We start from the raw sequence: 24280 nt of genomic DNA, 5'->3' as shown, positions 1-24280 counted from the left end.
GCTTAGTTACGGGTGCGAGTTTCCTGACTGTAATTTCTTTTTAATGTAGCATATGTTTTGGAATCTTATTTTTTTATCTCGATCCATCATAAGCTCGAGAGTGAAAATTGGTTAGATATAAAACGAGGGAAACCAAGGGGCCGTATATGAGCTAAGCGTGGGCTTAAGGTCAAATATATTGGCCCATCATAACTTCAGAGTTCATACTAATCACTTTATCAGGCGTTCTTTCCCCACCATTAACTAGGTAACTTACGTTTAGTAATTAGTACCGTTGATGCATTATTGCATCCTCATGATTTCTTTTTAAATTATTTATTAAAATATGTGAAAATAAATGATGTTTTGCTTATTAATGCAAAGTTGATACTCAAAGTACGTTACCTCTACAACTGATAGTTTGAAACAAAAATGAACAGTTTTTTTTTTGGTTAAGACTGCCTAATATATTCGTACCGAACACTAACATAACAGAAAGCATACGAATAAACCCGTATAGTAAGTAAACAAAATAAATAAATAAAATAATAATGATGAAAATCGGCAGTGTCGAAGATGACATATATAAAAAGGCTCCACAAATTCGATAATAGTGGAAATAATTATAAGGTGGGTCGACGTAAACAACATGCACGTGTTTTCCCCATGGACCTGTTTCGTCTTTCGTGCATGGTATTGTCCTTACTATGGCCGTCATAAATTTCAATTTACTCGATCTCATTATCACCCACCAAATCATACTCTTTTAATACCACATCATATCATATCATATAACATGTCGTATACGTTATTATATATACTATGTATCATACGTCGTCGGTCGAAGTATACAGTTCAGTAATTATCACATTATCGATCGAGACAACACATCGATATTCCGTGGATTTATTTCAGTAACCACACTATATTTTACATGACAATTACGATTTTTTTAGATATATAGGTTCGATCTGTCTAAGATTTACCGAGCATAAAACAAATGTAGATAGAGACGACACATAGGTTTATATTAACATTATCAATCAGCCATATATATATATATATTTGGAATCATATCTCAACTTGCGTTTGGTACGATAAATAAAAGAGAAAGGGACAACCTAACCAACGCTTATAATTTGACATGACAAACAAAAATACAATTAGAATCTCTCATGATCTCTGAGCCATCACTAGCTGCTGTACGTATGGCTCTTTCTATCTTACCCACCAATCTTCTTGTTTGCTTCTCTTCGCTGCTAATTGATTTAAATAAAATAATTTTGTTATACTACCCTGCTTCCTTTCGCACAAACAGTTTTGTTCTTTTAAGGGTTCTATTATAGAATATCAACCATAGCCACTCGGATCGGGAGCCTCCGCTTCATCTTCACCGTCGGAAATGACACGATCTCGTCTTCCTCAGCCGTCCAACTACATGTACATAACGATTAATATCATATAAATCGTAAAATAGGACATTCGCAACATAGAGACGTCTCGGTTCAAATTTGCTAGTATGTGTCATGTTTGTGACTTGTGGACTAAATACCACCTTGCAAAAATTTTAGACCATGGTTCAAATTTAAAGTCATGATCGGTTTACCTGTACCGCGTCACGAGGTGGTGAAGAAAGATGGCTATTTCGAGCTTCGACAGTTCTAAACCAGGACATAGCCTTTGCCCACCGCCAAAGGGTGTGAAGCAAATACTGCTGTTTGCCGATCCATTAATCCTCTGTTACATAATTTACTTGATTAATGAAGAAGCTTAAGTATAAGTAGTTGAGTACTATAAGAAGAAGCTAAAGTAAATTGAGAGAGATTAAATTTAATTCAGAGGAAGATAAGTATGAAAGATTATGGGAAAAGGTGACGTACGTCCCATCTCCACGGATCGAATTGATAGGGATTCTCATAAATGTCTTCATCCATGTGAACCGCTATGAATGATGCCAATACACCCCATCCTTTTGGTATCAAGTAACCTGCCATTTCATTCCACCAATATTTATATTTAATTTTCTAGGAAAATATATTCATTATCATCAAAATTCAATAACACCTTTCATCACAAATGTATAAGCATATGATCTAATAAAATCTAACAATTCAGATTGATCAATATAACTAACTTTGTTTTACCTTTAATTTCAACATCTTTGAGAGCCTTCCTCCACACTCCGTTAATGATGTTAGCCATTCTCAGCGTTTCGTTTATCACCTATGTTTGTATTTTGAAAACGTCAATATTTTATTTTCTCTATATCAAGGTGGTAATTTTTTTGTGAAAAAAAGTTAAAAAAAATAATACTTACATTTTGAGTAAAAGAGAGAGACATATAATCAGTCCAACTGTATACTTCACCTGATTCCAATTTCCGCCTCTTCATCTCCATATTCTCCTCCTACAATTACCATAAAAAATCATTAAAATGGGGAAAAGCAGTAAAAAAACAAAAAAAAACGCAATAAAAAAATATTGCGTTTTGATTGAAAACATGAAAGGCGTTGAAAACAAAGCGCTTCTGTGACGCGAAACGCTATTTTTTTGACAGGCGGTGTGGTCGCTCGTACAGACAAAGGCGTTTAATTACAAATCGTCCTCTTCTGACAGCCGTCCACTCCGCTTTTTTAATCCTACGGCTATCATACTCTCACGTGTCACCTCCCTTCCCACACCTGTGTGTTGTGTGTACTCGTGTGTCTCGTCTGTAAAGACTTTCGACAGCGACCACGGATACAAAAGTCAACTGACCCCACCGATTCGAAAACTATATTAAATCTCAGCCGTTCAAATCTCCTCAATAAGACAAACATCTAATCAATCTTACGGTCCACAGACGTCGGCAAATTTGCATTAAGACACACACGTGTAATATGCTGTTGTATGTGTAATGTCATGTGTGTACATCGGAAAAAGACGTACCACGAGTTTGGCTAAGGCGACGGGATTGTCACTTAGGAATTTGACAGCCAAGGTCATCGCCGTTGGCATTGTTTCCTCTCCGGGTATCATCATCTCTACGATCTTTCCGCTGACGAAATCCGACGGCTGAGATTGCTTCTCTGAATCACCACCGTCACTAACATCTCTTAAAAGCACATCCATCACGTCATTCGCCGGAGACGCCGTCGTCCCCGCCGCCACTTGTCTCTCCTCCACAACCTTTTTAACCATCTTTATTAACCTCTCTTTCGCCTGCATGATTCACATATTAAACCCTAGCTAGAGATTTGCACACTAACAAAATGTAATAAAAAAAAATACTGATGTCACATACTCGCATAATTTTATAGTGATGTGCTCATGTAATATAAACAAAATAATTTACCTTTAGGGATTTATAAAGTCTAGTTCCAGGGAATTTGATGGGAATACAAATTAGACCCTTGATAAATTCTTCAAACTCAAGTTTGAGAATGTCCATATCTTCACCAGGGGCTGTGCTCATCAGCACTCTAACTAATATCTCGAACGTCATCTACAAAAACAACAACAAAAAACGTTATACGAATCAAAATTTGTTATACTTGTATATAATTCAAGTATTCAACTAGACATAACGTGTGGCTAAGTTGTTTGTAAGCACATATACTTTCAAAGACAATACCTTTTTGATCTCATCTTGAACATGAACCAAAGGAAGTTGTGCCCAAGAAGCCAAAGTGAGACAAACTGAGGTCTCGATGTCTCGAGTGATCCGGTCTTTAAGGTGAGGAGATCTGAGGAAGGCGCTAATGAGCGTGTGAAGCCTTTTTTGGTGAGGTCCATTGATGCTGAGAATAGAGTTTTCTCCTAGTAATTCGGTTATTGATTTAGGGTATGCAGGGACAAATATGTTCCCGTGGTTTTGGAGCACCACTTTGTTGACCTCTGCATCGGTTGATACTATGATTGGTGTCCCTATTATGTTCGTCTTGAACACCTTTCCGTATCTGAAAATAGTTAAGATGTAACAAGATTTCGGTAAGAAACATAGAACTAATTCTACCTCATCTGAATTCAAATCCGATATTACGTTTCCATGAAAACTTTACGCTAAACTAGATTTCGTGTACAATAAATTATCCATTCTAGTTAATGGTCTTGACTCTTGACAAATAATGTACTAAACTAGATTTCGTGTACAATAAATATTTTTTTTCAAAAAAACTATATGAGATAATAATACATTTCGTAGTGAGAAATTTCTATTTTGTTGTATGGGTTTGGTATATGCACAGTTAGACACATCCCTTTGGCTTAAATGAATGATGAATTAAATGGAAAGGTGAAGTCTACGAGAGAAGTAGGCGAATGGTGTATGGCTACAAAAAGAAACATTTCATCCATGTCTATTTGCTGCCTTTTTATATATGATATATCTTCCCCTCGAACATCACGAGGTTCTTCTTTAACCAAAACAAAAAAGTTCCGGAGGTTATTTACTATTTACCCTCTTTCTTTCTTAGTTGATAACTCGATATTAATATGCTAGTGTTCGTATATCTAAGACTAGTGATATCGAAGATAAAGAATCAACGGATATATCATCATGAAAATTATATTATGGTGGAAAAAAAAACGTGAAGGTGTCTGATTTAAGAAAAAAAATATATACAATAAGGTAAAGGATAAATCAGTGGGTATTCAAGAGGACCCATTTTGAAAAATTTATAAGTATACAAGAAATAATAATGAATAGCAGAAGAACACAAGAAAGATGTGCATACTAAAATAATAATAACATAGGAAAATTATATACTAGTAAACAGAAGAGATAAAGATGATGACACATGAAATATACTGAACTCAATCATCCTAAAAAAAAAAAAACACACGCTTAAACTATTTTTGCTATTGTATACGGCCAAGAACATGAAGACAGCTTGGTTTTGTCAGTCCTTTTCTTTTAATATAAGATGAAAATTTTATGTTATGTCCAAGAATTCTAGTTTAACTATCCGCATCCCCAATAGAGTTATGTGTATTTTTCTTAAAATCATCATTACTATATAACTACCTAAAAAGAGATCACTTAGTTAGAGTTTTACAAAAATAGTTCTTAATTTTTTGTTGTAAATGGTGTTAGGTATTTAGTAATTTATGTTTAGATGAAGAAACAAAAAAAGTTAGGTGCTCTAGGGTTACTATACTGAATATATTGTTGGAAATAGGCACTAGGCAGGACAATTGACTTATAAAGAACAAAAAGACGACCCTAACTAGTAACTAATTAAGCAGACGTAATTAAGGGATACAAATCAATTTTGAACTGTCTCTTTAGAATTCGATATAAAAAAAGTTTAGTTTATATTATAATAAGATTTGATAGAAAACGACTTTTCTTATTTTCTGTTTAAAAATATTTAATATATAGAAAAAAAGACTTACGAAGATTTTCGTTTTTCCATGAAGGTAACCGGCCGAGAAGAATAACCACAAGCGATGAAGTTTAGGGTTTCTCCGATCAGCGGCCAGCCTAAGCTCCCCTTTGGAATCATTCCCTTCTTCTTCTTCTCTTCATGTTCATCTCCTCCATCTTTCTTTTTAGATTCTCTTAGACGAAACCATAACCATGGACGGAGAAGTATTCCGGCCGTCAAAACCAAGAAACCAGCAACCCAAAAATCCATTAAATCAGAAGGCCAAGAAATATTTTCCGGCGATCGGAAAAGTCCTGTTCTTAGCGGAGGATAGACATACACCAAAAAGTCTTGGGATATGCCTAAGCACAAGTAGATAAAAAAAAAAAAAAAAGAGAGAGAATTGTAAGAAGGTTTCCAACAGAAAATGGTTTCTCAATTCTCAAAAACCATGCAGGAAGAGGAAGTGTGAGAGAATAAATATTTGAAGAGCTAAAGCTATGTTGATGTCATTGTCAATGTGGGCAAAACAGAGGAATTAATGATATTATAAAATCCAATTTTACCTGCCTCACAACTATATAGTATATATAAAACAATTTAGTAATATTTATGTAGATATATATATATATATATATATATATATTCAAGTTAAGAAATCATCATAAATAGTTAATTTTTACTATAATCTTGAAGTTACAATATACTACATCTCAACCATTTAGTAAGCATTAATGACAATTTATTTAGTTAACAACATTTGGACATATCTATTTAGTCAAAATTCGATTTTCACAGATATACAATATGTATATCTAAAGAATTGCATTAATGAGTAATAACGAACTGAATTTTAGCTATATACATAGTATTTGTTATTTTAAGAAATTTGATATAGCTATACAAATTTTCATTGGAAATAAATATATAATTTCTCTAACAAAGTAATTTTTAGATGGACATTTCAATGAATGTTATTTTGAAGATTTCAGGAAAGTTGATATAATTTATTTTAAAAATATTTCAAATCTTACCTAAAACCATGAGATTTGGATTTCTGTACTTTTAACTAAATCATATAATTAAAAATTTTTGTATATCATAAAATATTCATACATTATGTTGTTATTTTTATTTTTTTAAATCATAAACTAAATCTCTGTGTATTTATATTATTTTTAATTTATATCAATTAAGGTTAATACAAATGATTAAATTAAATTATTTGAGTCAACATAATACTATAATATTTTTATAAAACTGAAAATTAAAAATTTAAAACTATATTTTGATTTGTCAATATTTTGGTATGTACAGTATAGACTTCATATCTCCATAACCTTTCTTATATTTCTTAATTGTGTTATGTAAGAAAATATAGCTTTTTGATTGTATTATTTATGATAGATTGCATTATTAGTTATTGCTATTAAATTAAGATTATGAATAAGTATGATTTTGTTATTGTTATTTCTACAAATAATTATAACTAATTAATACAATTAAATATATTTAGTGTGTAACTTGATATATCTAAAAGATTGTCACACTCAGATTAGATTCTTCGACATTGAATAATCGTAGTACTGTCAACTGTGTATAGAATATTGGTCGATCTACTAGGTTTAAGAGAATTTAATTATTCATATTTAAAAGATACTATCATCGCTTGCTCATGGGCAAACTAAAAAAAGATACTCCTTAACACATCGGAAAACTTCTAATTTTTTTTTAGATTTTTTGGTTCATATAAATTTTTTTTGTGTCCTTTTCAACTTATATTTTTTGTTTGTGTCTTTTTAGCTTATAATTTTTTATTGGGCGGCTGCACTGCCTGCCTCTATAGTTAAGCAGGCATTGAATACTACCAATTAAGTACTCTTAAGATGCATTGAAACATCATATGCGTATGCATCTTTATTATTTTGATCCGTGATAGTAGTGGTGTATTACTAATACATTACTCTTATAACATCGGATCCGTATTTCTAAAATTTATAGCTCCAAGTCGACGTTAATAGTACTATTAATTTAATCTAAGAGAGCAACAAAACATAATTGTATGATAAACAAAATGGAGAAGAAATAAATGAGGGGACAGAAATTGGGAGCGGCTATTGCGCCACGCTTAGGCCAATTTGTCTCGTCTCATTTTTAGATATTAGATAGCTACTTCTCACCCCCACTCATTATTATTTTGTTTTTCTATTCATTATTTTGTTTTTCCATTTATAGAAAAATCCTTGTACACTCGTTCTTGATTCTAGTCCACTATTAGCAACATGTAAATATATATTATTACGGGCCAAATGGTTACAAATAGCGATAAAAACCGTGTAACAAAACCTTTCGTACTAGCTTACGTTACTAATTCCAACGTTGTCAAAGTTTTGTACTACCTCAAAAATTTGAATTTTGTACGAAACGCCAAACTCATATATGATCAATGTTTGTAAGTTTTGTAACTCGGTTATAATTATGGCCTCTTCGTTTAAAATATGAATTTGAACTAATAATACTCGATCATAGTTATCATCAATATGTTTATATCTCAATAATGAGATCCACTTCCCTGGACCAAATTGTTTATTAGCAAAGTATATGATTGAAAACAAAGTAAACATAAACTTCATACTTCATGGTACAGTATAGGTCAATATGAAAACAAAAGATCATCAAATGCTTTGACAAAATATATATCAAATTCGAGATCTGCTTTTAGAATGCGAAACAATGATGAACATAAGTTCACTGATTAATCCATGATCTTATTATAATAAAAACATGACAGACGACACACATTATGTTAATCAGTGCTATTAAACTAGTAGTATTTTATTTGCTTATGCCATTTGAATTATTTAAGTATGAATGTACGATTATCGATATCATATATTTTATATACTCTAATTTTTTGTCAATTAACATATAATATCGTATTAAATGGTGACAAATAATAATCACTAATGCAAAGTACTAGCTATATTAAATTAGGTTTATCATAATAATACTAATACAAATCACTAGGTTTGTATCGGAATCTCTTAAAGATTACGTTAGATATACGAATACCAACTTTTTTAACAAAAACAAAAAAACACCAACTTGTTATTACTTATGAGTTATGATACTTAATCCAACTTTACTATTGGGGAGTGTGATCACTATAACATGTGATCGGAGGTCTTTTAACCTTTTGACTAAATAATATCCAAGAGTCATATTAATTAATAATCGAATTTATGACTGATAAAAAGCCAAGTTACACATGTTAATAAAAAGGTCAGTCCACAATAAATTAATTAGACAGCTTTCTGCCTAACGTGTTTGTATAATATTTTGACCACAACTTATAACAACATGTTACCATTGTTAGGATTTAGATTCCGACCATCAACACAAGAAACAAAAATATGATGATATCAAACAAACAAATATACGTTTGAAATACCCTAACGATTAACGTCTTATCTGTCTGTTAATTTTTTTTACAGCAAGTACAAAATATTAGTTCTTGATACATGTAGCCTGGAGACTACATAGACAATTTAAAATGTCTCGAGCTGTGAACCTTTTGTCTTATGTTAAATAAATGATTTGTGAGAGTACCCATATATATTTATTGCTGTTTACATCGCATAGAGAGCATAGCAGCAGAGATACAAAAAGATTGACTTGTCATTGTCAAATCAACCATTTGGTGATTTCGAAAAACTCACCATCGCCATTGAAGACCTCTCCCTCCTCTGTTTCTCTATCTTTTCGATTACAAAATTTTACTTTCTAAAAAACAATAACGGTTCTCTGTAATTTTTTCTTAGTTGGTCAACTATAAAAAAAAAAGTATACAGAAGGAAAAAAAAAGTATTGGAATCAAAAGAAAACGAAAGTTTAACTTAACTTGCGCAAGACGCAACAACAGCATCGACACCATCATCGTGAAACAAGGACAGTTTACTAATGGCTAGAGCTTCTCCGTATAGTGATGCCCTCGTTGATTTCTCAATCCGGACCTCCACGAAATCCCCAACTTCAGGATTCCTCTTCAAACCATCATCACCAAGAGATGCTTTATCAAACAGAGGTTTGGTGACAAACGAAACTCGGTGACCTTTATCTGTTTTTCCTATGAGTTCTGTTTCAGGCGCTCTCTTATTTGGTCCTTCGACTAGAACTAACTGCATTGATCCGACTTGAGAGTCGTAACACGGACCTGTGGTTTCACGGAATGCTTCTATTAGTTCTGTTAAACGTCTCTGCTTGACTTCCTCTGGCACATCGTCTGTGTAATTCCGATGAGCGTGCGTCTTTTCTCTCATGCTGTATGCAAACATATACGCCATATCGTATCCAACTGCTCTCACCAGGCTTAAGGTTTCTTCATGCTCTTCTTCGGTTTCTCCACAGAAGCCTACCAACACACACAATTCGCCTCTTATGCATCAGACAAGTTGAATCAAGGACTAAGAAAACAGAATACAATGGAACAAGTTAAAGCAATGTTTTTTGAGTAGGCTTACCAGTGATAAAGTCGCTGGTTATAGCCACATCTGGTATAATACTCCGAATCTTTTTAACAAGATCCAAGTAAGCTTCTCTGGTGTAACCTCTACGCATCTGTTCAAGTATTCTGCTATTACCAGATTGTGCAGGAAGATGGATGAGATTGCAGATATTATATCTATCTCTCATCAAATATAGCAACTCGTCAGGGTAATCTTTAGGATGAGGCGAAGTAAACCTAAACCGCATCTCTGGAAACTCCAAGGAGAGTCGGTCCAAGAGATCAGCAAATCGCAAACCCATGTTTTTAACTTTACACCTGCTCGAGAATCCTTCACTGTATTCCCACTTAGCACCTGACTCAGGATCAGACGAATCATCGTTATAGCTGTTCACATTTTGCCCTAAAAGCGTAACTTCTTTCACACCGGCTTCCCACAGCTCCTTAACCTCGCGGACTATGGATTCCACGGGTCGTGACCTCTCTCTGCCTCTAGTGAAAGGAACAATGCAGAAAGCACACATGTTGTTGCAGCCTCTCATAACCGAAACAAAAGCGGTAATTGAGTTTTCAGAGATTCGCACTGGTGATATGTCAGCGTAAGTCTCTTCTAGAGAAAGAAGAGTGTTGATTCCTTTCTGTCCATAGTCTACTTCTTCCAATAGCCTCGGGAGATCTCTATAAGCATCAGGACCACAAACCACATCAACCATTTTATCAGAATCAAGAATCTTGTCCTTTAATCTCTCAGCCATACATCCCAAAACAACAACTTTAGGAGGTTTGAGAGACTGTGCTCTTCCTTTAGCAACATTGAACTTCCATTCACGTTTTAGAAACCAAAAGTAGTTAAGTCTTTGCCATACTCTCTGTTCTGCATTCTCTCGGATAGCACAAGTGTTGATGAAAATGACTTCAGCACTCTCGGGATCAGCCACCACTTCTTTATAACCTGACTTTTTCATAATCGAAAGGACTATCTCCATGTCGTTTATGTTCATCTGACATCCATACGTTTCATGATAAATCCGACCTTTTGACACAACATCGGTATCTAATGTGCTTTCAAGAGCAAGAAAGAATTCAAAAAGAATAGTATTAGCATTTAGCATAACTTATAAAGCCTAATCAACATAATCAATTGCACAACTTGAAAGATAAAAAAGGTCAAAACTTCTGACTGACCACTATGGATTGATGAACAAACATATTGACTTAAATGGCTTCTGCAACTTAAATTTCGAAACTTTAGGGTCCCCAATTGAGTCCAACACCAATTAGGTTGCATAACAAACAAAATTGATCTCAAAATCTAAACTTTAAAACTCTTTAACCTATAATAGAGGACTTACTCAGATTCGATTTCGGGAGTGGTAAGAGAACCATGTGCTTGAGCGTTAGAGACGAACTGTTGGAGGCTTGGACCATCAAACTTGCCAGAACCAGCAACTTGAGAAACAGAGAAGCTTCTAGAAAGGTTTAAGGCAAACCCATTCTTCCTCCTGATAGGTTTATGTGCGAGACGATGCGTGCTGTGACAACGAGGGAGAAGAGCAGCAGCAGAAGAAGAAGAAGTATGGATTAGTTGCGAGGAGAGGAATGTGAGAGCGAAACAGCGTCGTGTAGAGGCTTTGAAACAGAGAGAGCAACCGTGAGGGTTGATGAGAATGGAGGAGAGAGAAGAAGACGCCATTGGAGAAAAAGATGAGGAGCTCCAAAAGTCTCCACCAGAACAAACAACGGGAGGCTCTCTCTCACTCAGGCTTAGGGGTTCTAGCTACAATCTACTCACACTAAAACGCTGCGTTTCGTTATCCAGACTCAAGGGTAATATTGGTATTTCACTCCCAGCATCTCACGAACATCTTTGGTTAGAACGAAGAAGAAGAAGAAGACGTGAGGGAGTAGAAGAAGTAGAAGAGTGATGATGATGCAGAGATTGAGAAGATCGGAAGAGTTTATAAGATTTGGCTGTGAATCTCTGATTAATCTCCGACCAAACAAGAACTCAGTGCCCCGTTCTGTGTCAGGTTTGATTTCATCTCCAATTTGACTTTTGTAATTAGATTGAGAGATGAATAAAAAACTGAACTTTGATTTATGGGTTTAGGTTTTGTGACTCACTACGACACAAAAGGCAAGCTTTTTGAGTCCAATGTTGGGAACCATTATAACACTCATCGATGTCTTGGTAGAAATTTGGGGATGCTGCAGCAGTACAAGTGTTTTGGGTCATCATCAGCTTCACAAATTGAGAGAAAACCTTTGTTTTCGTCTTTGGATTCGAAGGATGTTAGCTCTTTCAAGGAGATATTAGGTGATAAAAACGTGGTTGAAGATGAAGAGAGACTTGAGACTGCAAATACTGATTGGATGAAAAAGTACAAAGGATCTAGTAAGCTGATGCTCTTGCCCAAGAACACAGAAGAGGTGATTTTCTTTTTTTTCTTTTCTCTACTGTTTCTGACCATTACTTTGTTTGGATTGCGATGAAAAATTTATGTTTGACATTGACTGTATTTTTTGTGCAGGTGTCTCAGATACTTCAGTATTGTGATTCGAGGCGTTTAGCTGTTGTTCCTCAAGGGGGTAATACTGGTCTTGTTGGTGGAAGTGTTCCTGTCTTTGATGAGGTTCGATACTTTTTTTTTTTTTATATTAGTTGGTGATGATCAAACTGTTGGCTAGGTAGTTCAAAGCTAGCGAAGGAAATTTTCAGGAATGTGAGAGATAGGAACAAAAGAAAAGAAGTTTTTTTTTTCGATCATAGATATGACAAACGGTTGCGGCATCTTTGCAGGTGATCATCAATGTTGGTTTGATGAATAAAGTCTTAGCTTTTGATGAGGTAACTGGCAAATTTATATTCAGAACAACTGATGCTCCTGTTTTTTCCTCTTATTTTTGGGAAGTAACTTTGTAAAATAATTACTTGAAACTGTGTGCGAGCTGTTCAGTTCAATGGAGATTACAATCTTCTATTCTAGTGTCAGTTGCTTCTTAGGTAGATGTTCCAATAGTCTTCATCATACATAAAAAAATTCTGAGACAAATTTTCGTACTACTTAGAGACAGAGTAATATAATTACATACTTGATGATGATGATACGAGTTATGTGTTCAGGTTAGTGGTGTCTTGGTATGTGAAGCAGGATGTATTTTGGAAAATCTTGCAACTTTTCTTGACACGAAAGGGTAATTTAACCATGACTTCTTACCCTCTTTTAGTAACAATGAACTAAAAATTAATAAAAGAATGTCCTTTTTGGTCGGATATAGAAACATTAAATTTTTGTTTCCTCAGTTTTATTATGCCTCTGGACTTAGGTGCAAAAGGAAGCTGTCATATTGGTGGAAATGTTTCAACTAATGCTGGTGGTTTGCGCCTTATTCGTTATGGCTCACTCCATGGAACCGTATTGGGTAATGACTTACGTTCTAGTCACTTCTGATCCATATGAAATACATTTGAGTTCCAACTTCATCATCTTTAATCTCTCACCATCTCGGTCTAGAAGCTGTCACCGCAAATGGCAATGTTCTTGACATGCTTGGAACTTTACGCAAAGACAACACTGGGTACGACTTAAAACATTTGTTTATCGGTAGGTATTATTATTTTGTAACTGTACTATTATTTCAAATGTCACTTCATCACCAACAGAGACCGAAACATCTTGAATTTTCTCTTTACTGGTTTCCACAGGTAGCGAAGGATCACTTGGTATTGTAACTAAAGTTTCTATTCTCACACAACCAAAACTGTCTTCTGTAAATTTAGCGTTCATTGCTTGCAAAGATTATCTCAGCTGCCAGGTTTAAGACAGTTTTCTTCCGTATTCCTGTAATTGAATTCTCTCTACAGAGGAGATAGCGTGTAAACTGTTGTCTCTCCTTATGTTTCTTTTCTTTCCAGAAAATTCTTGTTGAAGCAAAGAAAAATCTTGGAGAGATACTATCTGCTTTCGAGTTTCTTGATAACAATTCCATGGATTTGGTAAGCTTGCATTCCAGATACTCTATATTGTGTACAAGTCTTTGATTTTTGTTAAATCCTTTCGTTTTTAATTCACTGGACAGGTACTGAACCACCTAGACGGTGTACGTAATCCAGTTTCCTCTACGGAGAACTTTTATATTCTGATAGAGACAACGGGGAGTGATGAAACTAATGACAGGTATAAAGAATTTGCCGGTCTTTCTTGGGATTTTCACCATGTTTCGTTTCGTTCAAATGAGGCTCTCTGCCAAGTATTTAGATCTCTTGAGAGAGTTTTTTCCTGGTTGAAAAACTAATGCAGGGAGAAGCTTGAAGCTTTCCTGTTAAAGTCACTGGAAAAAGGTTTAGTTTCTGATGGTGTAATCGCTCAAGACATTAACCAAGCATCCTCATTTTGGCGCATACGAGAGGTAAAACCTTTTAAGAGTTATTTCCCCTAAGAAATCTTGATATTACACGACGAATAATGCCATTATTATTACCCTGCAGGGTATAACAGAGGCATTACAGAAAGCAGGAGCTGTTTACAAGTATGATTTATCCTTACCGGTTGAAGAAATTTACAATATTGTCAACGATCTTCGACGGAGACTAGGTAAGAAACATATCATTGCACTGTGTACTAGTTACTTAAAACCGAAAGATTCAATGAAAACTGCAACCAAACATGCATATGCTTCAGGTGAGTTAGCAAATGTCATGGGATATGGTCACCTTGGAGATGGAAATCTACATTTAAACATCTCAGCCGCAGACTATAATGATAAGGTAAATACAAATATCAATATGAGACATTCCAAGAGTTTAAATAATCATTCAGCCACTCTTTCCTTGCAGCTTATAGGTTTGATAGAACCTTATGTCTATGAGTGGACATCCAAGCACCGTGGAAGCATCAGTGCAGAACATGGATTAGGTGTAATGAAAGCTAATGAAATCTTCTACAGCAAATCACCTGAAACTGTGAGTTAACAAACAACAAATGGAACTATGTAGACGACGTTCCTGTCACTATATTCTTACCGGAATATAAAATATGCAGGTTGCAATAATGGCTTCCATTAAAAAGTTGCTGGACCCTAAGGGAATTCTCAACCCATACAAAGTTCTTCCTCACTCTCTCTTCTCTCACTAAGGTAAAAAAAAGATTATTATGCTTTATGATTACGCACCGAAATTATTGAAAGCATATATCTTTCTATAATCTATCAATGCTCTTCCAACGTCAAAAGTGAAGAATCATCATCTTTTAACTTTGGAATCATTGACATTCTTTGTTCGGCGAATGCAAGGTGGTGATGAGATGATTCTTCAAACAAGAATTTGGAACATAAGCAGCCAAGTTTGAGCAATATGATTGATGCAAAGGAACAAGAAATACAAGTGCTGATTTAAAAGTCTAAAACTCAAAACTGTATATGCTTCTTCTTTGTTGTTGTCGCCTTGTTTTAATATCTTACTATTGAAGGATAAGAAAGAATCAAAACCTATGGATCTGACGTGTATTTAAAGTCAAAATTTGCAGTGTATGTAGACCAAAACTCGAAAAGATAAAGTATCTATCATAATAGCATTTTCAAGAATCTCTCACATAATATCTTTCTATTCTTGGCAATTTCGGTTATAATGATTTTACTTGATTTGTTCACAAAAGACTTTTTTTCTTTCTTCCACTGTTATGTTTTTTCTTCATGTGTTAACCTTTCTTTAATAGGTCTTATTCTTAGAGTAGAAATCAAACCAGATCGGTCAGATAAACCGGAATAATATCTGGTCCGATTGATATGTCTTAACTAACTTCTCTAATTTAAGAGAAAAGCTATGGAATTTAACATATAAGGTCTCGGTTCTACCAAGTACGTATATATTCTTCTGAGACCTTAAGTAATTGGACCAGCTATAGGAATATAAGATCCGTCTTGCCATCGCCATAGCCCATAGTTTCCATGGAACAAATGTGTACTAGTTCTGGTTTAAGGTGAAGCCAATGCATACAACAACATCATGAGTCAAGCATGATTGTAAATTTGTAATTATGACTAGTCAAATTTGTTATGCCATCAAGTTGCTTACACTTTTGTAACCAACGATCCATTCAAACTAATCACAATTCACAAGGGACGAAAAGACAGTGAAAGCAATATATATGTTATCAATAAAAAAAGAAATCCAAGGCATCGTCGATGAATGATGAAAAATAACTTAAAACAATGTTACGGGTCAAGTTTTACCTGATGCATGCATCAATTTTTCTTTTGGTGTTAATAATATACATGCACCAGTTTAGTTATACTAATAATAGTATGAGATTTTTAATTCAGGGAATTTGGTTTTCTGAAAATTAGATTTAGGAATGTTTTTATGATAATATTCCTAACTGGTTTTGAGTGAAGATTCGGTTCTCCAACACAAGTGGAAAGTCCCGAATTAAAGAAGGCCGACACGATAATACGACGTCGGGTTGATGACTGGACATAGATCCAAACGCTTTAGACACAACTGCAAAGATGATAAGACACTATAAAAAGCTCATGGATATGGCTGAAGAGACAAAACACACATCCCACAATCTCTCTCTCTCTCACTCACTGTAATAACTTCAAACACAAATGAGTTCTTCTGAATCAACTCGCAAGGTTGGTTACTTGCTTCTTTAAGTTTATATATATATAACATACCATTTTTTTTTTGGGGTCAAATTGTTTTATTTGGTTTGATCACCTCTCTTTTGTTCTTATTATGTTAGGGTCTGACCAAAATCGCCACGAACCGGTTGCAGAAAGAGTTTATGGAGTGGCAAACCAGTCCTCCTTTTGGTTTCAAGCACAGAGTCTCTGACAATCTCCAACGGTATAAACCCGCTTTCCTGTTTTTGCTTTTAGTATCGATAACCAATGATGTAATGTTGAATTGTTGGTGTGAACAGATGGATCATTGAAGTGCATGGAGCTCCAGGAACTCTTTATGCCAATGAAACTTACCAACTTCAGGTTGAGTTCCCTGAGCATTATCCTATGGAAGCTCCACAGGTTCATCCTCAAACTCCTTTTTCTTAATCATACTTAACGGTATCTAAACATCGCATCAAATCCCATAACCCGATGGTTTCACCGATAAACAGGTCATCTTTCAGCATCCAGCTCCACTTCATCCTCATATTTATAGCAACGGTCACATCTGTTTGGGTAAGAACATACTAAAACACAATGACTCACTCTAGTACTTTGCCCTCTCTCTTTCCAAGTCCAATGACAAGAGCTTCTATGCGTATTTTTATTTTTATGATGCAGATGTTTTGTATGATTCGTGGTCACCAGCGATGAGACTAAGTTCGATCTGTCTCAGCATTCTCTCAATGCTCTCCAGCTCACCCGTGAAGGTTTGTGTGTAACACTTATATTCGTCTTTCCAAGGCTCACAGTATAACTTTTCTCTGATGATGTTGATTGTTCTCTCCTTGCAGCAAAAGCCGAAAGACAATGACCATTACTTGAAAAACTGCAAACATGGAAGATCTCCAAAAGAAACTAGGTGGCGTTTCCATGACGATAAAGTATAACATCTCCTACATGTCCCTATAATATTGTGATTACAAACATATTGTATGAGCTCAGGTCGAGTTCCTCCTGATCTGTTGCTATCTTTAAAACAAGAACAGCTTCTTTCTACAGTTAAACCAAATGAAAAGCTTGAGCATAAAACTTGAAAGTTTGGAAATAACATGATTCATTTATTAAATGAGAGAAATGGCCTCATCCTCTGTCGAGAAGAGATCATCAACAACTGTTAGTACAAACCAAGAACTGAGAGAATGATTGATCCAAAGAAGAGAACTTTGCTTCTAACAACAAGCCTTCGTGTGTATATTTGATTGAAGACAAAAATCTGTTTCTACCTCTAATGACTTTCCATGACATGTTACATTTGTAATAAACACTTGGAAGGACTACTCATCAGAAATCAGAAGCTTCAGTTGTTCCATGTCATGCTCCAGTTTTAATAACACCTGCGTTCAAAGACTAAAAGCTTCAGCACGTGAATCAAAAAGACAAATCTGTTCACATGTTTACTCCCAGTAGACTATAAAAGCTATTCTAATTGCTCTGCCTACAAGATTCCTTCAACTGAACATTGTTTTTGCTCTGTGCATTTTGACAAGAAACTTCAAAGGCCCTTCATGAAGTGAAACTCAACATCAAGCTCACAACTTTAACCTCTCATATAAAAAAGGAAGCAACTTAATGCAATTCCAGAGTCAAAAATACTGTTCCTTTCCAAATTCTCATACCTAATAAGGCACTACAAATTCAACACCATGCTCGCACAATCTCTAAATATTGTTTGGATTCTCATAATTCAATCAAAAGAGGTACCTAACAATGGTCACTCCATAGCAACTTTAGCTCCCACAGCCTTCAACTTCTCAATGATCTTCTCTGCTTCTTCCTTACTAACTCCTTTCTTCAGCAATGTTGGAGCTTTCTCCACCAAATCCTTCGCTTCCTTCAACCCCAAACTCGTAATCGTTCTCACTTCTTTAATCACCTTGATCTTCCCAGCTGCTTCGTACGCTTGAAGCATCACATCGAACGCAGTCTTTGCTTCTTTCTTCTTCTCTGTACCTGCTCCGGCGGCGGAGGATTTACCGGCACCAGATCCCGGGAGAGACATCCCTGGCATCATCGCCGCCATCACAGGCATCTCACTGACGTCTAGCTTCTGCCTAAGGATCTCAGTCAGGTCCATTGTTTCCAAAAGAGTGAGATTCGATAGCTCATTCACGATTTTGGAGACGTTCTCCGATTGCGTCGCCGGCGATGAGTAGCTCCGAGATTGGATCGAGATCAATTGAAAAGAACTTGGGTGTGTCTTGATGGATTTCAAACCTCGTGACAAGTGAGAGGAGATGATTCGAAGATTCTGCATCGTTTCACTCTCTCTCTCTAAACTCAATTCAAGTTGATGTTGAAGAAGCATAAACCCTAACCGGAGATTATTTAGTGGGCCTTTATGGGCCGTTCAAAATATCATTTTCTTTCTAAATTCTCTGTTTAGGCCCAATAACGGATTTAGATGACACACTCTAATACTGTGTGACTAATTCAAACTTTTGTGTTTGATTGTTGGTTCTTTCTTCGTTTTTAAAGAATTTGGCAAATGACGATTGAAAATATTTTGTGAATAAAAATATTACTTCATTTGATAAATTCAAATATCAAACTAATCTCTTAAAATACAAAGCAAAATGGAAGATATGCTTCTAGAGATTGATCAGGCAATGACAAGAACAAAGTTAGATGGCGATTCATAGCTTAGTAAATTTTTTATGGCTGACCCTTTTCGGCGCGTATCAAAAAAACTTGGATTTCCTGTTTTTGTTTACAAAATTCGATTTCCCAATATTAATATTTTTTTTAACTGAAAATAATATAATATCAGTAACAAAAATGGATATATAAATGATGAAAAATTAACATTTCCATATGGTTTAAAGAAGAAATCGGAGTGGTTGAAAGAAATAAGTAAGATTTGATTATTGTTATTGTAAGTATATTATTGAATTTCTAAAATATACAAAGTTTGGACAAAAAAAAAATAATATAAAAAAAGAAATCGAATACGTAAAAACTCTAAAAGGATCTATAAAGTTTGACCGTTAAGTTAGTGTTAAAATTGTAAAAACAACATGAAACAAAACTTAATAAAAAATTGTAAGAAAAAAACTTGATAACACATTCTACTACTCAACCAGTGAGAGTAAATGGGGAAGGGGAGCCTCTTGTCCACCCGTAAACAACCGAAGGGACTGGTGTATAATCGGTGAACTCATTTATTCTATTGATCGCCTAGCAGGGTTGTGTTGGTGTGAAACACAAACCTTGGATTCCAAGAAAGGTGATTTGCTTTGGAAGAAGGTAAAGAGTGTCTCATGTCTTGATGAGAGTCTCTCTCACTCCGGGTTAATCCATTTTGACAGCCGGTTTGAAGTGATGTGGGGTTCTCACAAAACTCAGGTTGTAGGGACAAAAAGCTCCTTGATTTGCTTTCCGGGGCGCGACTGATCATTTTTGCGTTAAATTTAAGTTTATTTTGGGCTTACAACTAAAAAATAATTGACAATTAGTAGATTGATCTTAATTCTTTATATATTAACTAGATTAGGATGTGTATTCCAGCACGGATTGAAATTTCTTTTATTTATATTATAATTTTAAAATAAAATATAATTTATATGACAGTTTAACATTGTAAACTGAGAAACAATGTCATATTATTATTATTATTATTATTATTATTATTATTATTATTATTATTATTATTATTATTATTATTATTATTATAAATATGAGAGATGTATTTTGGTGAATGAAGATTTAAACGATTTATATTAAAAGCTTGTAAGGGTGTTAGGTAAGATTTTATTTTTAACTGTATAATAAAATTTCGGAAATAACGATTAAATATGATTAATTGCAAAGATTTTTTCTTTTTTTACACCTAACAATATATTTTTATACCTAATAATATATATTGTGTAACATCAACGGCTCTATTGTCGCCATGACCGTATAAAGGCTTTTCTAGTTTATAATACCAGGGTCAGCATTATACGTTAAGTAAAGATTAGAGAGTAATATGGTTTAGTGTAATTGACCATGCTTTTTTTCTTCTGCAAACGCCTGTCTTGGCTACAGTTGACTTGACGATTAAAAATCATTTTTCGAATAAAAAAGATAACTTGGTTTGATAAAATTCAAATCTCATCTCTTAAAATACAAAGCAAAAGAACACAACTTAAAACTTAAAAACACACCCCAAAGTAAAAGCAAGTGTCACACACTTATTCCGAATACACTTCTGTATCTATTTTTGCTCCAACATTTTTCTTATAGCACGAATTCAAGAGTTCATCTTCCTGCAGTTTTTCCTTATTTCGCCACTCGAACCCGTTAAAGGAGAGATATTTCCCATCTTGATCATTGATTCCGCAAATTGCTCAAAGAACTCTTCTTGATCTTCTGCATACTTCTTCACAAGCTCTCTCGATTTCTCGTTACTGCTGAACAAAACTTGGTCTGAATTCAACAAACCCTTGTTCTCTATCAAGTTCTTGAAATAGCTGTTGTCGAACTTGGCGACACTGATGATGTCCAACACCGAAAGATTCTGGTCCCCACCGGATCTTGGACACTTTTGGCGCAAGTTAGCAGCGAAAGATTGTTCCAATGTCATGTCTGGACGGCCATTTCCGGACTGGTTGTACAACCTCTGTCTGAAACTCGTGCATCTCGAGAATCCGATGGTGTGGCTACCTGAGAAAACATTTAAAAAGTGTGGTGGCTTGAGAAGCAAGTAATGCGTAATGGGGTTTCTTTTAAATTTGTTCCATGTGTGTGAAGCAACTTTCTATGATAGAATGACGACAGCTTACCGGAGAGAGCAACAAGGTCAGTGACATCGAGTCCTTGACGGTTAAACTTGGATAGAATGGTACTGAATGTGTTGTTTGGTGCAGGGATGTTGTTGTTCGAACCACTTAAGCTTGCACTTCTTGAATCTCTTCTTCCCAATGGAACCACCCAGCTTGGTCCACCGGTCTAAACCAAAAACCATACCGAGTTAGCTGATGTTTCAGTTTTAGTTCGAGACCATAGAGAATAATTATGGAAGAGACTTACAAGAACAGAGGAGTCTCTAGCGGCTAGGGTAAGAATATCAGCGCAAGAAACAGTTCCAGGGCATTGTTTCTCCAGATCGGCTTTGATTTGGTCAACTACGTCGAACCCACGAGCTGATTTGCTGTTTGGGTTTGAGCTTTTCTCACTCACTATCCTCCCACCGCTGTCTAGAAGCAAAGAACCATCACATCCCTGCATTTCAAAGCTACCTTGTTAAACAAGTAAACTTAAACAAACCAAAAAAATGGTGAAACCTAAAAGAGATTAACCAAACCTGAACGAAACAGTCGTGGAAATGAAGTCTCAACAAGGAAGCAGCCATACGGGTCTCTCTAGCAACAGCTTTAGCTACAACTGATCTCACGATCTCACCGGCTTGTGGGTATGAATGGGCGTAAAAACCGGGGAAGAGTTTTCCTCCATAGCTCTTGTCGCAAAGGCAGAGAGGGAGAAAGCAAATTAGAGATAGAAGGAGAAAGCTGTTGAGTCTTGCCATTACTTTCAACAAGAAGATGAGGAAACTAGAAGACTTTGTGTTGATGAGCGATATGAAGTAAGATGAGACGAAGAAGGTATTTATAGGAAAACGACTCTGAAGATGAAAGAAGCAAAAGGTAATGGAGTTAGTTGGTATTAAGTATTAACTAAATTGGGATGAAGATAATAGCCAAGGAAATGCAAAAAAAAAACAAAGAGAAAACAACTGTAAAAATTTATTGGAGAAAAGAAGATTAAAAAGAGACTAACGCTTGGGTTTGGTTTGGTACCCAACATTGCATGCTAAGTTTGGCGAATTAACCTCCTATTTTGGTTTAGTTAATTAAAATTAGTTGTATTTAAAATATAATTTGACTTTGGAGACTTGGAAGGGAAAAGCAAAGCAAGCTTTGTGTTTTTAATACTGTGTATACACTTTGTTATCTTCATCTATATTTTAACGACTCATAACAATAATTTGAACTCTGAAGAATTTAAAAATCTCTCCCTAGGAATAAATATTGGAAATTTCTTGCTTCACCATACCTTTTCACTAAGCGCACATTTAACAACTATATAAATAGATTTTTATAATTATTGAATAGGCTAATTTCAAAGATATTTGAAGCTTTGCCATCGTCGTGTCAATTGAGTAGACAATTAAAAATGCCAATTACTGACATAAAAGCCGTAAAGATATGTCTTCAATATTGATGTTTAACTTTTCTGACTTCTTCAACGTAAGATGGAGAGAAACATAACTTACCTTATTCGTAGTCGATCTAATTACTTTCTTCGTAGAGGTAAAAAGAAACACCTTTTCACTGGAGGTGTTTTTCTTTTTGTCATTATAAATAACTTAAGATCAAAATCGTTGTTTCTTAAATCCACTTGGTTCAATCACGAAATATCGAGATTTTATTTTCGAAGGTAGAATTAATAAGAGAATAATCCTTACTGATCCATCTTTTTTTGTAGAAGTAGGATAAAAAGTGAGGTAGCCCCAAGTATGAACAGAATAATCAGATCATATTTTAAGATAGTACTAAATCATATAAACCCTAGACCTATGACCTAACTAAAATCTTAAAGAGGAATTCAAAAATAATGAAATATTTAAAGGACTAGGTTGAAAGAACATGTTTGCGTAGACAAAGTCCAAAGTCTTTTTGTGTAAGTGAGAAAGACAAGAGAGTAGGAAGAGATTCTAACTACTCCTTTGACAAAAAAAAATTCTCTTTGCTGACTTTTACAAACACACTTTTGTTCTTGTAACCAAAGCAAAGAAAGGACACCTTTTTTTTGGTTTTGTCTTTTTCGATTATAACACAGGAATCTGCAGTTAAAAGCAACCTCAAGGTGAAGAAGGCCTTTAACCTTTTGACTCTTTTAACATTTTCCCCTCTTTCTAGAAACTAAACAAAAAAAAAAGAAGTAAAATCCGAAAATTGCAGATCACTAGCTTGCCATACCATGGCTTGAAACAGTACCTCTCGTAAGGCAATTAACAATTTCAGATCGCACCATATGTTCTTTCAGTTGGTCTCTGCGTTGTTGTTTGAGTAGAGGATGCGGAAGAGCGATCCCATGAGACTTCATTAGCAAATGCATTGTTGATGTCTTCAGTTCTTGAGTAGCTTTGTCCACTTCCACTCACCTATATATGAAGACCAAAATCAATTAGCTTACATGGAAATTGTATCTTGAGAGATCCATAACCAACAGTGAGTTTACTCCTTGATTTTGCATAAATGAAATCCTTGGACTTTTCTTGTAATACTTACAGTTTCTAGTAATCCCGATAGAAGTGACATCCCTGGCAATGCCTCAATTCCACGCTGCATCCATATGAACATGTCAGTGACTGTGTATGTGTGTGTGCATATAGCGTGAAAGAAGAAATAGAGAATCAAGAATGGAAGTAGATGGACTGAAGATTACCACACGTTCTACTCTTGTTTTGTAAATAAAGCCTCCACAGCAGAAAAGCATAGATGCAACGAGGAATCTGATCAGAAGAAACACACCAGAACACAAGAATTGGAATAATTGTTCAGTTATATGACAGGCATGTAAAATTACAAAGCACTATGTGCAAGACAAATGTATTTATGTTGTAAATGTTAGTCAGATTCTGAGAGTGAGGTTTTACTTACACGCAGGAAAAAACTCCAAATATAGCCCATCCCTTCGCTGATCCTCCTTCACTACCTTGGTTGTATTCTGAAATGATTTAGGAACAAAAAAATTGTATGTGTCAGAGAGAGAGAGAGAGAGAGAGAGAGAAGGGGGG

General features: G+C 35.0%; 7 protein-coding genes across 8 annotated transcripts in view; 2 read left to right on the top strand and 5 right to left on the bottom strand.

The window, feature by feature from the left end:
• On the bottom strand, positions 1004–5813 carry LOC104721136 (3-epi-6-deoxocathasterone 23-monooxygenase). Its single transcript, XM_010439054.2, has 9 exons — positions 5356–5813; positions 3593–3917; positions 3314–3463; positions 2908–3180; positions 2297–2386; positions 2124–2202; positions 1860–1966; positions 1586–1716; positions 1004–1413 (listed from the first exon to the last, which is right to left on the bottom strand). Exons 1-9 carry the CDS (start codon positions 5595–5597, stop codon positions 1320–1322), a joined length of 1491 nt encoding a protein of 496 aa, XP_010437356.1. The 5' UTR covers positions 5598–5813; the 3' UTR covers positions 1004–1319.
• Positions 8988–11596, bottom strand: LOC104721135 (CDK5RAP1-like protein). Its single transcript, XM_010439053.2, has 3 exons — positions 11184–11596; positions 9848–10893; positions 8988–9738 (listed from the first exon to the last, which is right to left on the bottom strand). Exons 1-3 carry the CDS (start codon positions 11522–11524, stop codon positions 9224–9226), a joined length of 1902 nt encoding a protein of 633 aa, XP_010437355.1. The 5' UTR covers positions 11525–11596; the 3' UTR covers positions 8988–9223.
• On the top strand, positions 11698–15421 carry LOC104721134 (D-2-hydroxyglutarate dehydrogenase, mitochondrial-like). Of its 2 annotated transcripts, none has more exons than XM_010439052.2 (16): positions 11698–11861; positions 11942–12261; positions 12363–12464; positions 12632–12679; positions 12956–13026; positions 13136–13254; positions 13350–13436; positions 13538–13647; positions 13748–13828; positions 13912–14009; positions 14133–14241; positions 14321–14426; positions 14514–14599; positions 14669–14794; positions 14874–14967; positions 15124–15421. In XM_010439052.2, exons 1-15 carry the CDS (start codon positions 11756–11758, stop codon positions 14964–14966), a joined length of 1662 nt encoding a protein of 553 aa, XP_010437354.1. In that variant the 5' UTR covers positions 11698–11755; the 3' UTR covers position 14967; positions 15124–15421. The 2 variants fall into 2 exon arrangements, with proteins under 2 accessions (XP_010437354.1, XP_010437353.1); XM_010439051.2 differs by having other exon boundaries at positions 13347–13436.
• LOC109124420 (probable ubiquitin-conjugating enzyme E2 17) lies at positions 16378–17501 on the top strand. The gene is made up of 6 exons (XM_010439050.1): positions 16378–16467; positions 16578–16681; positions 16758–16860; positions 16953–17016; positions 17122–17210; positions 17295–17501. The coding sequence occupies exons 1-6, from the start codon at positions 16441–16443 to the stop codon at positions 17388–17390; spliced, it is 483 nt and encodes a 160-aa protein (XP_010437352.1). The 5' UTR covers positions 16378–16440; the 3' UTR covers positions 17391–17501.
• LOC104721131 (50S ribosomal protein L7/L12-like) lies at positions 17539–18796 on the bottom strand. The gene is made up of 2 exons (XM_010439049.2): positions 18205–18796; positions 17539–17837 (listed from the first exon to the last, which is right to left on the bottom strand). Exon 1 carries the CDS (start codon positions 18755–18757, stop codon positions 18215–18217), a length of 543 nt encoding a protein of 180 aa, XP_010437351.1. The 5' UTR covers positions 18758–18796; the 3' UTR covers positions 17539–17837; positions 18205–18214.
• LOC104721130 (peroxidase 49-like) lies at positions 20532–22072 on the bottom strand. Its single transcript, XM_010439048.2, has 4 exons — positions 21785–22072; positions 21511–21702; positions 21264–21429; positions 20532–21144 (listed from the first exon to the last, which is right to left on the bottom strand). The coding sequence occupies exons 1-4, from the start codon at positions 22004–22006 to the stop codon at positions 20732–20734; spliced, it is 993 nt and encodes a 330-aa protein (XP_010437350.1). The 5' UTR covers positions 22007–22072; the 3' UTR covers positions 20532–20731.
• The window catches only part of LOC104721129, a 3702-nt gene continuing 2606 nt past the window's right edge, over positions 23185–24280 (bottom strand). The window contains exons 13-16 of the mRNA XM_010439047.2: positions 24144–24210; positions 23929–23995; positions 23772–23825; positions 23185–23644 (exon numbers count right to left, since the gene is read on the bottom strand). Of these exons, the coding sequence (XP_010437349.1) occupies positions 23501–23644; positions 23772–23825; positions 23929–23995; positions 24144–24210 (332 nt within the window). The 3' untranslated portion in view covers positions 23185–23500. The remainder of the gene's footprint in view (positions 23645–23771; positions 23826–23928; positions 23996–24143; positions 24211–24280) is intronic.

This window comes from Camelina sativa, chromosome 11 (genome assembly GCF_000633955.1).
Source record: "Camelina sativa cultivar DH55 chromosome 11, Cs, whole genome shotgun sequence".
In the NCBI taxonomy this organism is placed as follows: Eukaryota; Viridiplantae; Streptophyta; class Magnoliopsida; order Brassicales; family Brassicaceae; genus Camelina; species Camelina sativa.
Note: the sequence above shows the minus strand (reverse complement) of the source record. Positions and strands in the feature narration are given on the sequence as shown.

Bases quoted from the DNA above. Each gene is read 5' to 3' on its own strand.
- LOC104721136 (XM_010439054.2), bottom strand. From the start codon at position 5,597: ATGGATTTTTGGGTTGCTGGTTTCTTGGTTTTGACGGCCGGAATACTT. The intron at 2,387-2,907 runs GTACGTCTTTTT...TGGTAATTGTAG, and splicing joins TCGCCTTAGCCAAACTCGTG to GAGGAGAATATGGAGATGAA. The intron at 1,717-1,859 runs GTACGTCACCTT...ATTATGTAACAG, and splicing joins TCGATCCGTGGAGATGGGAC to AGGATTAATGGATCGGCAAA.
- LOC104721135 (XM_010439053.2), bottom strand. From the start codon at position 11,524: ATGGCGTCTTCTTCTCTCTCCTCCATTCTCATCAACCCTCACGGTTGC. The intron at 10,894-11,183 runs GTAAGTCCTCTA...TGCTCTTGAAAG, and splicing joins ACTCCCGAAATCGAATCTGA to CACATTAGATACCGATGTTG. The intron at 9,739-9,847 runs GTAAGCCTACTC...GTGTGTTGGTAG, and splicing joins AACCAGCGACTTTATCACTG to GCTTCTGTGGAGAAACCGAA.
- LOC104721134 (XM_010439051.2), top strand. From the start codon at position 11,756: ATGATGATGCAGAGATTGAGAAGATCGGAAGAGTTTATAAGATTTGGC. The intron at 12,262-12,362 runs GTGATTTTCTTT...TTTTTTGTGCAG, and splicing joins TGCCCAAGAACACAGAAGAG to GTGTCTCAGATACTTCAGTA. The intron at 14,427-14,513 runs GTAAGAAACATA...CATATGCTTCAG, and splicing joins CGATCTTCGACGGAGACTAG to GTGAGTTAGCAAATGTCATG.
- LOC109124420 (XM_010439050.1), top strand. From the start codon at position 16,441: ATGAGTTCTTCTGAATCAACTCGCAAG. The intron at 17,017-17,121 runs GTAAGAACATAC...TTTATGATGCAG, and splicing joins CAACGGTCACATCTGTTTGG to ATGTTTTGTATGATTCGTGG. The intron at 17,211-17,294 runs GTTTGTGTGTAA...CTCTCCTTGCAG, and splicing joins TCTCCAGCTCACCCGTGAAG to CAAAAGCCGAAAGACAATGA.
- LOC104721131 (XM_010439049.2), bottom strand. From the start codon at position 18,757: ATGCAGAATCTTCGAATCATCTCCTCTCACTTGTCACGAGGTTTGAAA.
- LOC104721130 (XM_010439048.2), bottom strand. From the start codon at position 22,006: ATGGCAAGACTCAACAGCTTTCTCCTTCTATCTCTAATTTGCTTTCTC. The intron at 21,703-21,784 runs GTTTGGTTAATC...TTTGAAATGCAG, and splicing joins TCCACGACTGTTTCGTTCAG to GGATGTGATGGTTCTTTGCT. The intron at 21,430-21,510 runs GTAAGTCTCTTC...TTTTTGGTTTAG, and splicing joins CTAGAGACTCCTCTGTTCTT to ACCGGTGGACCAAGCTGGGT.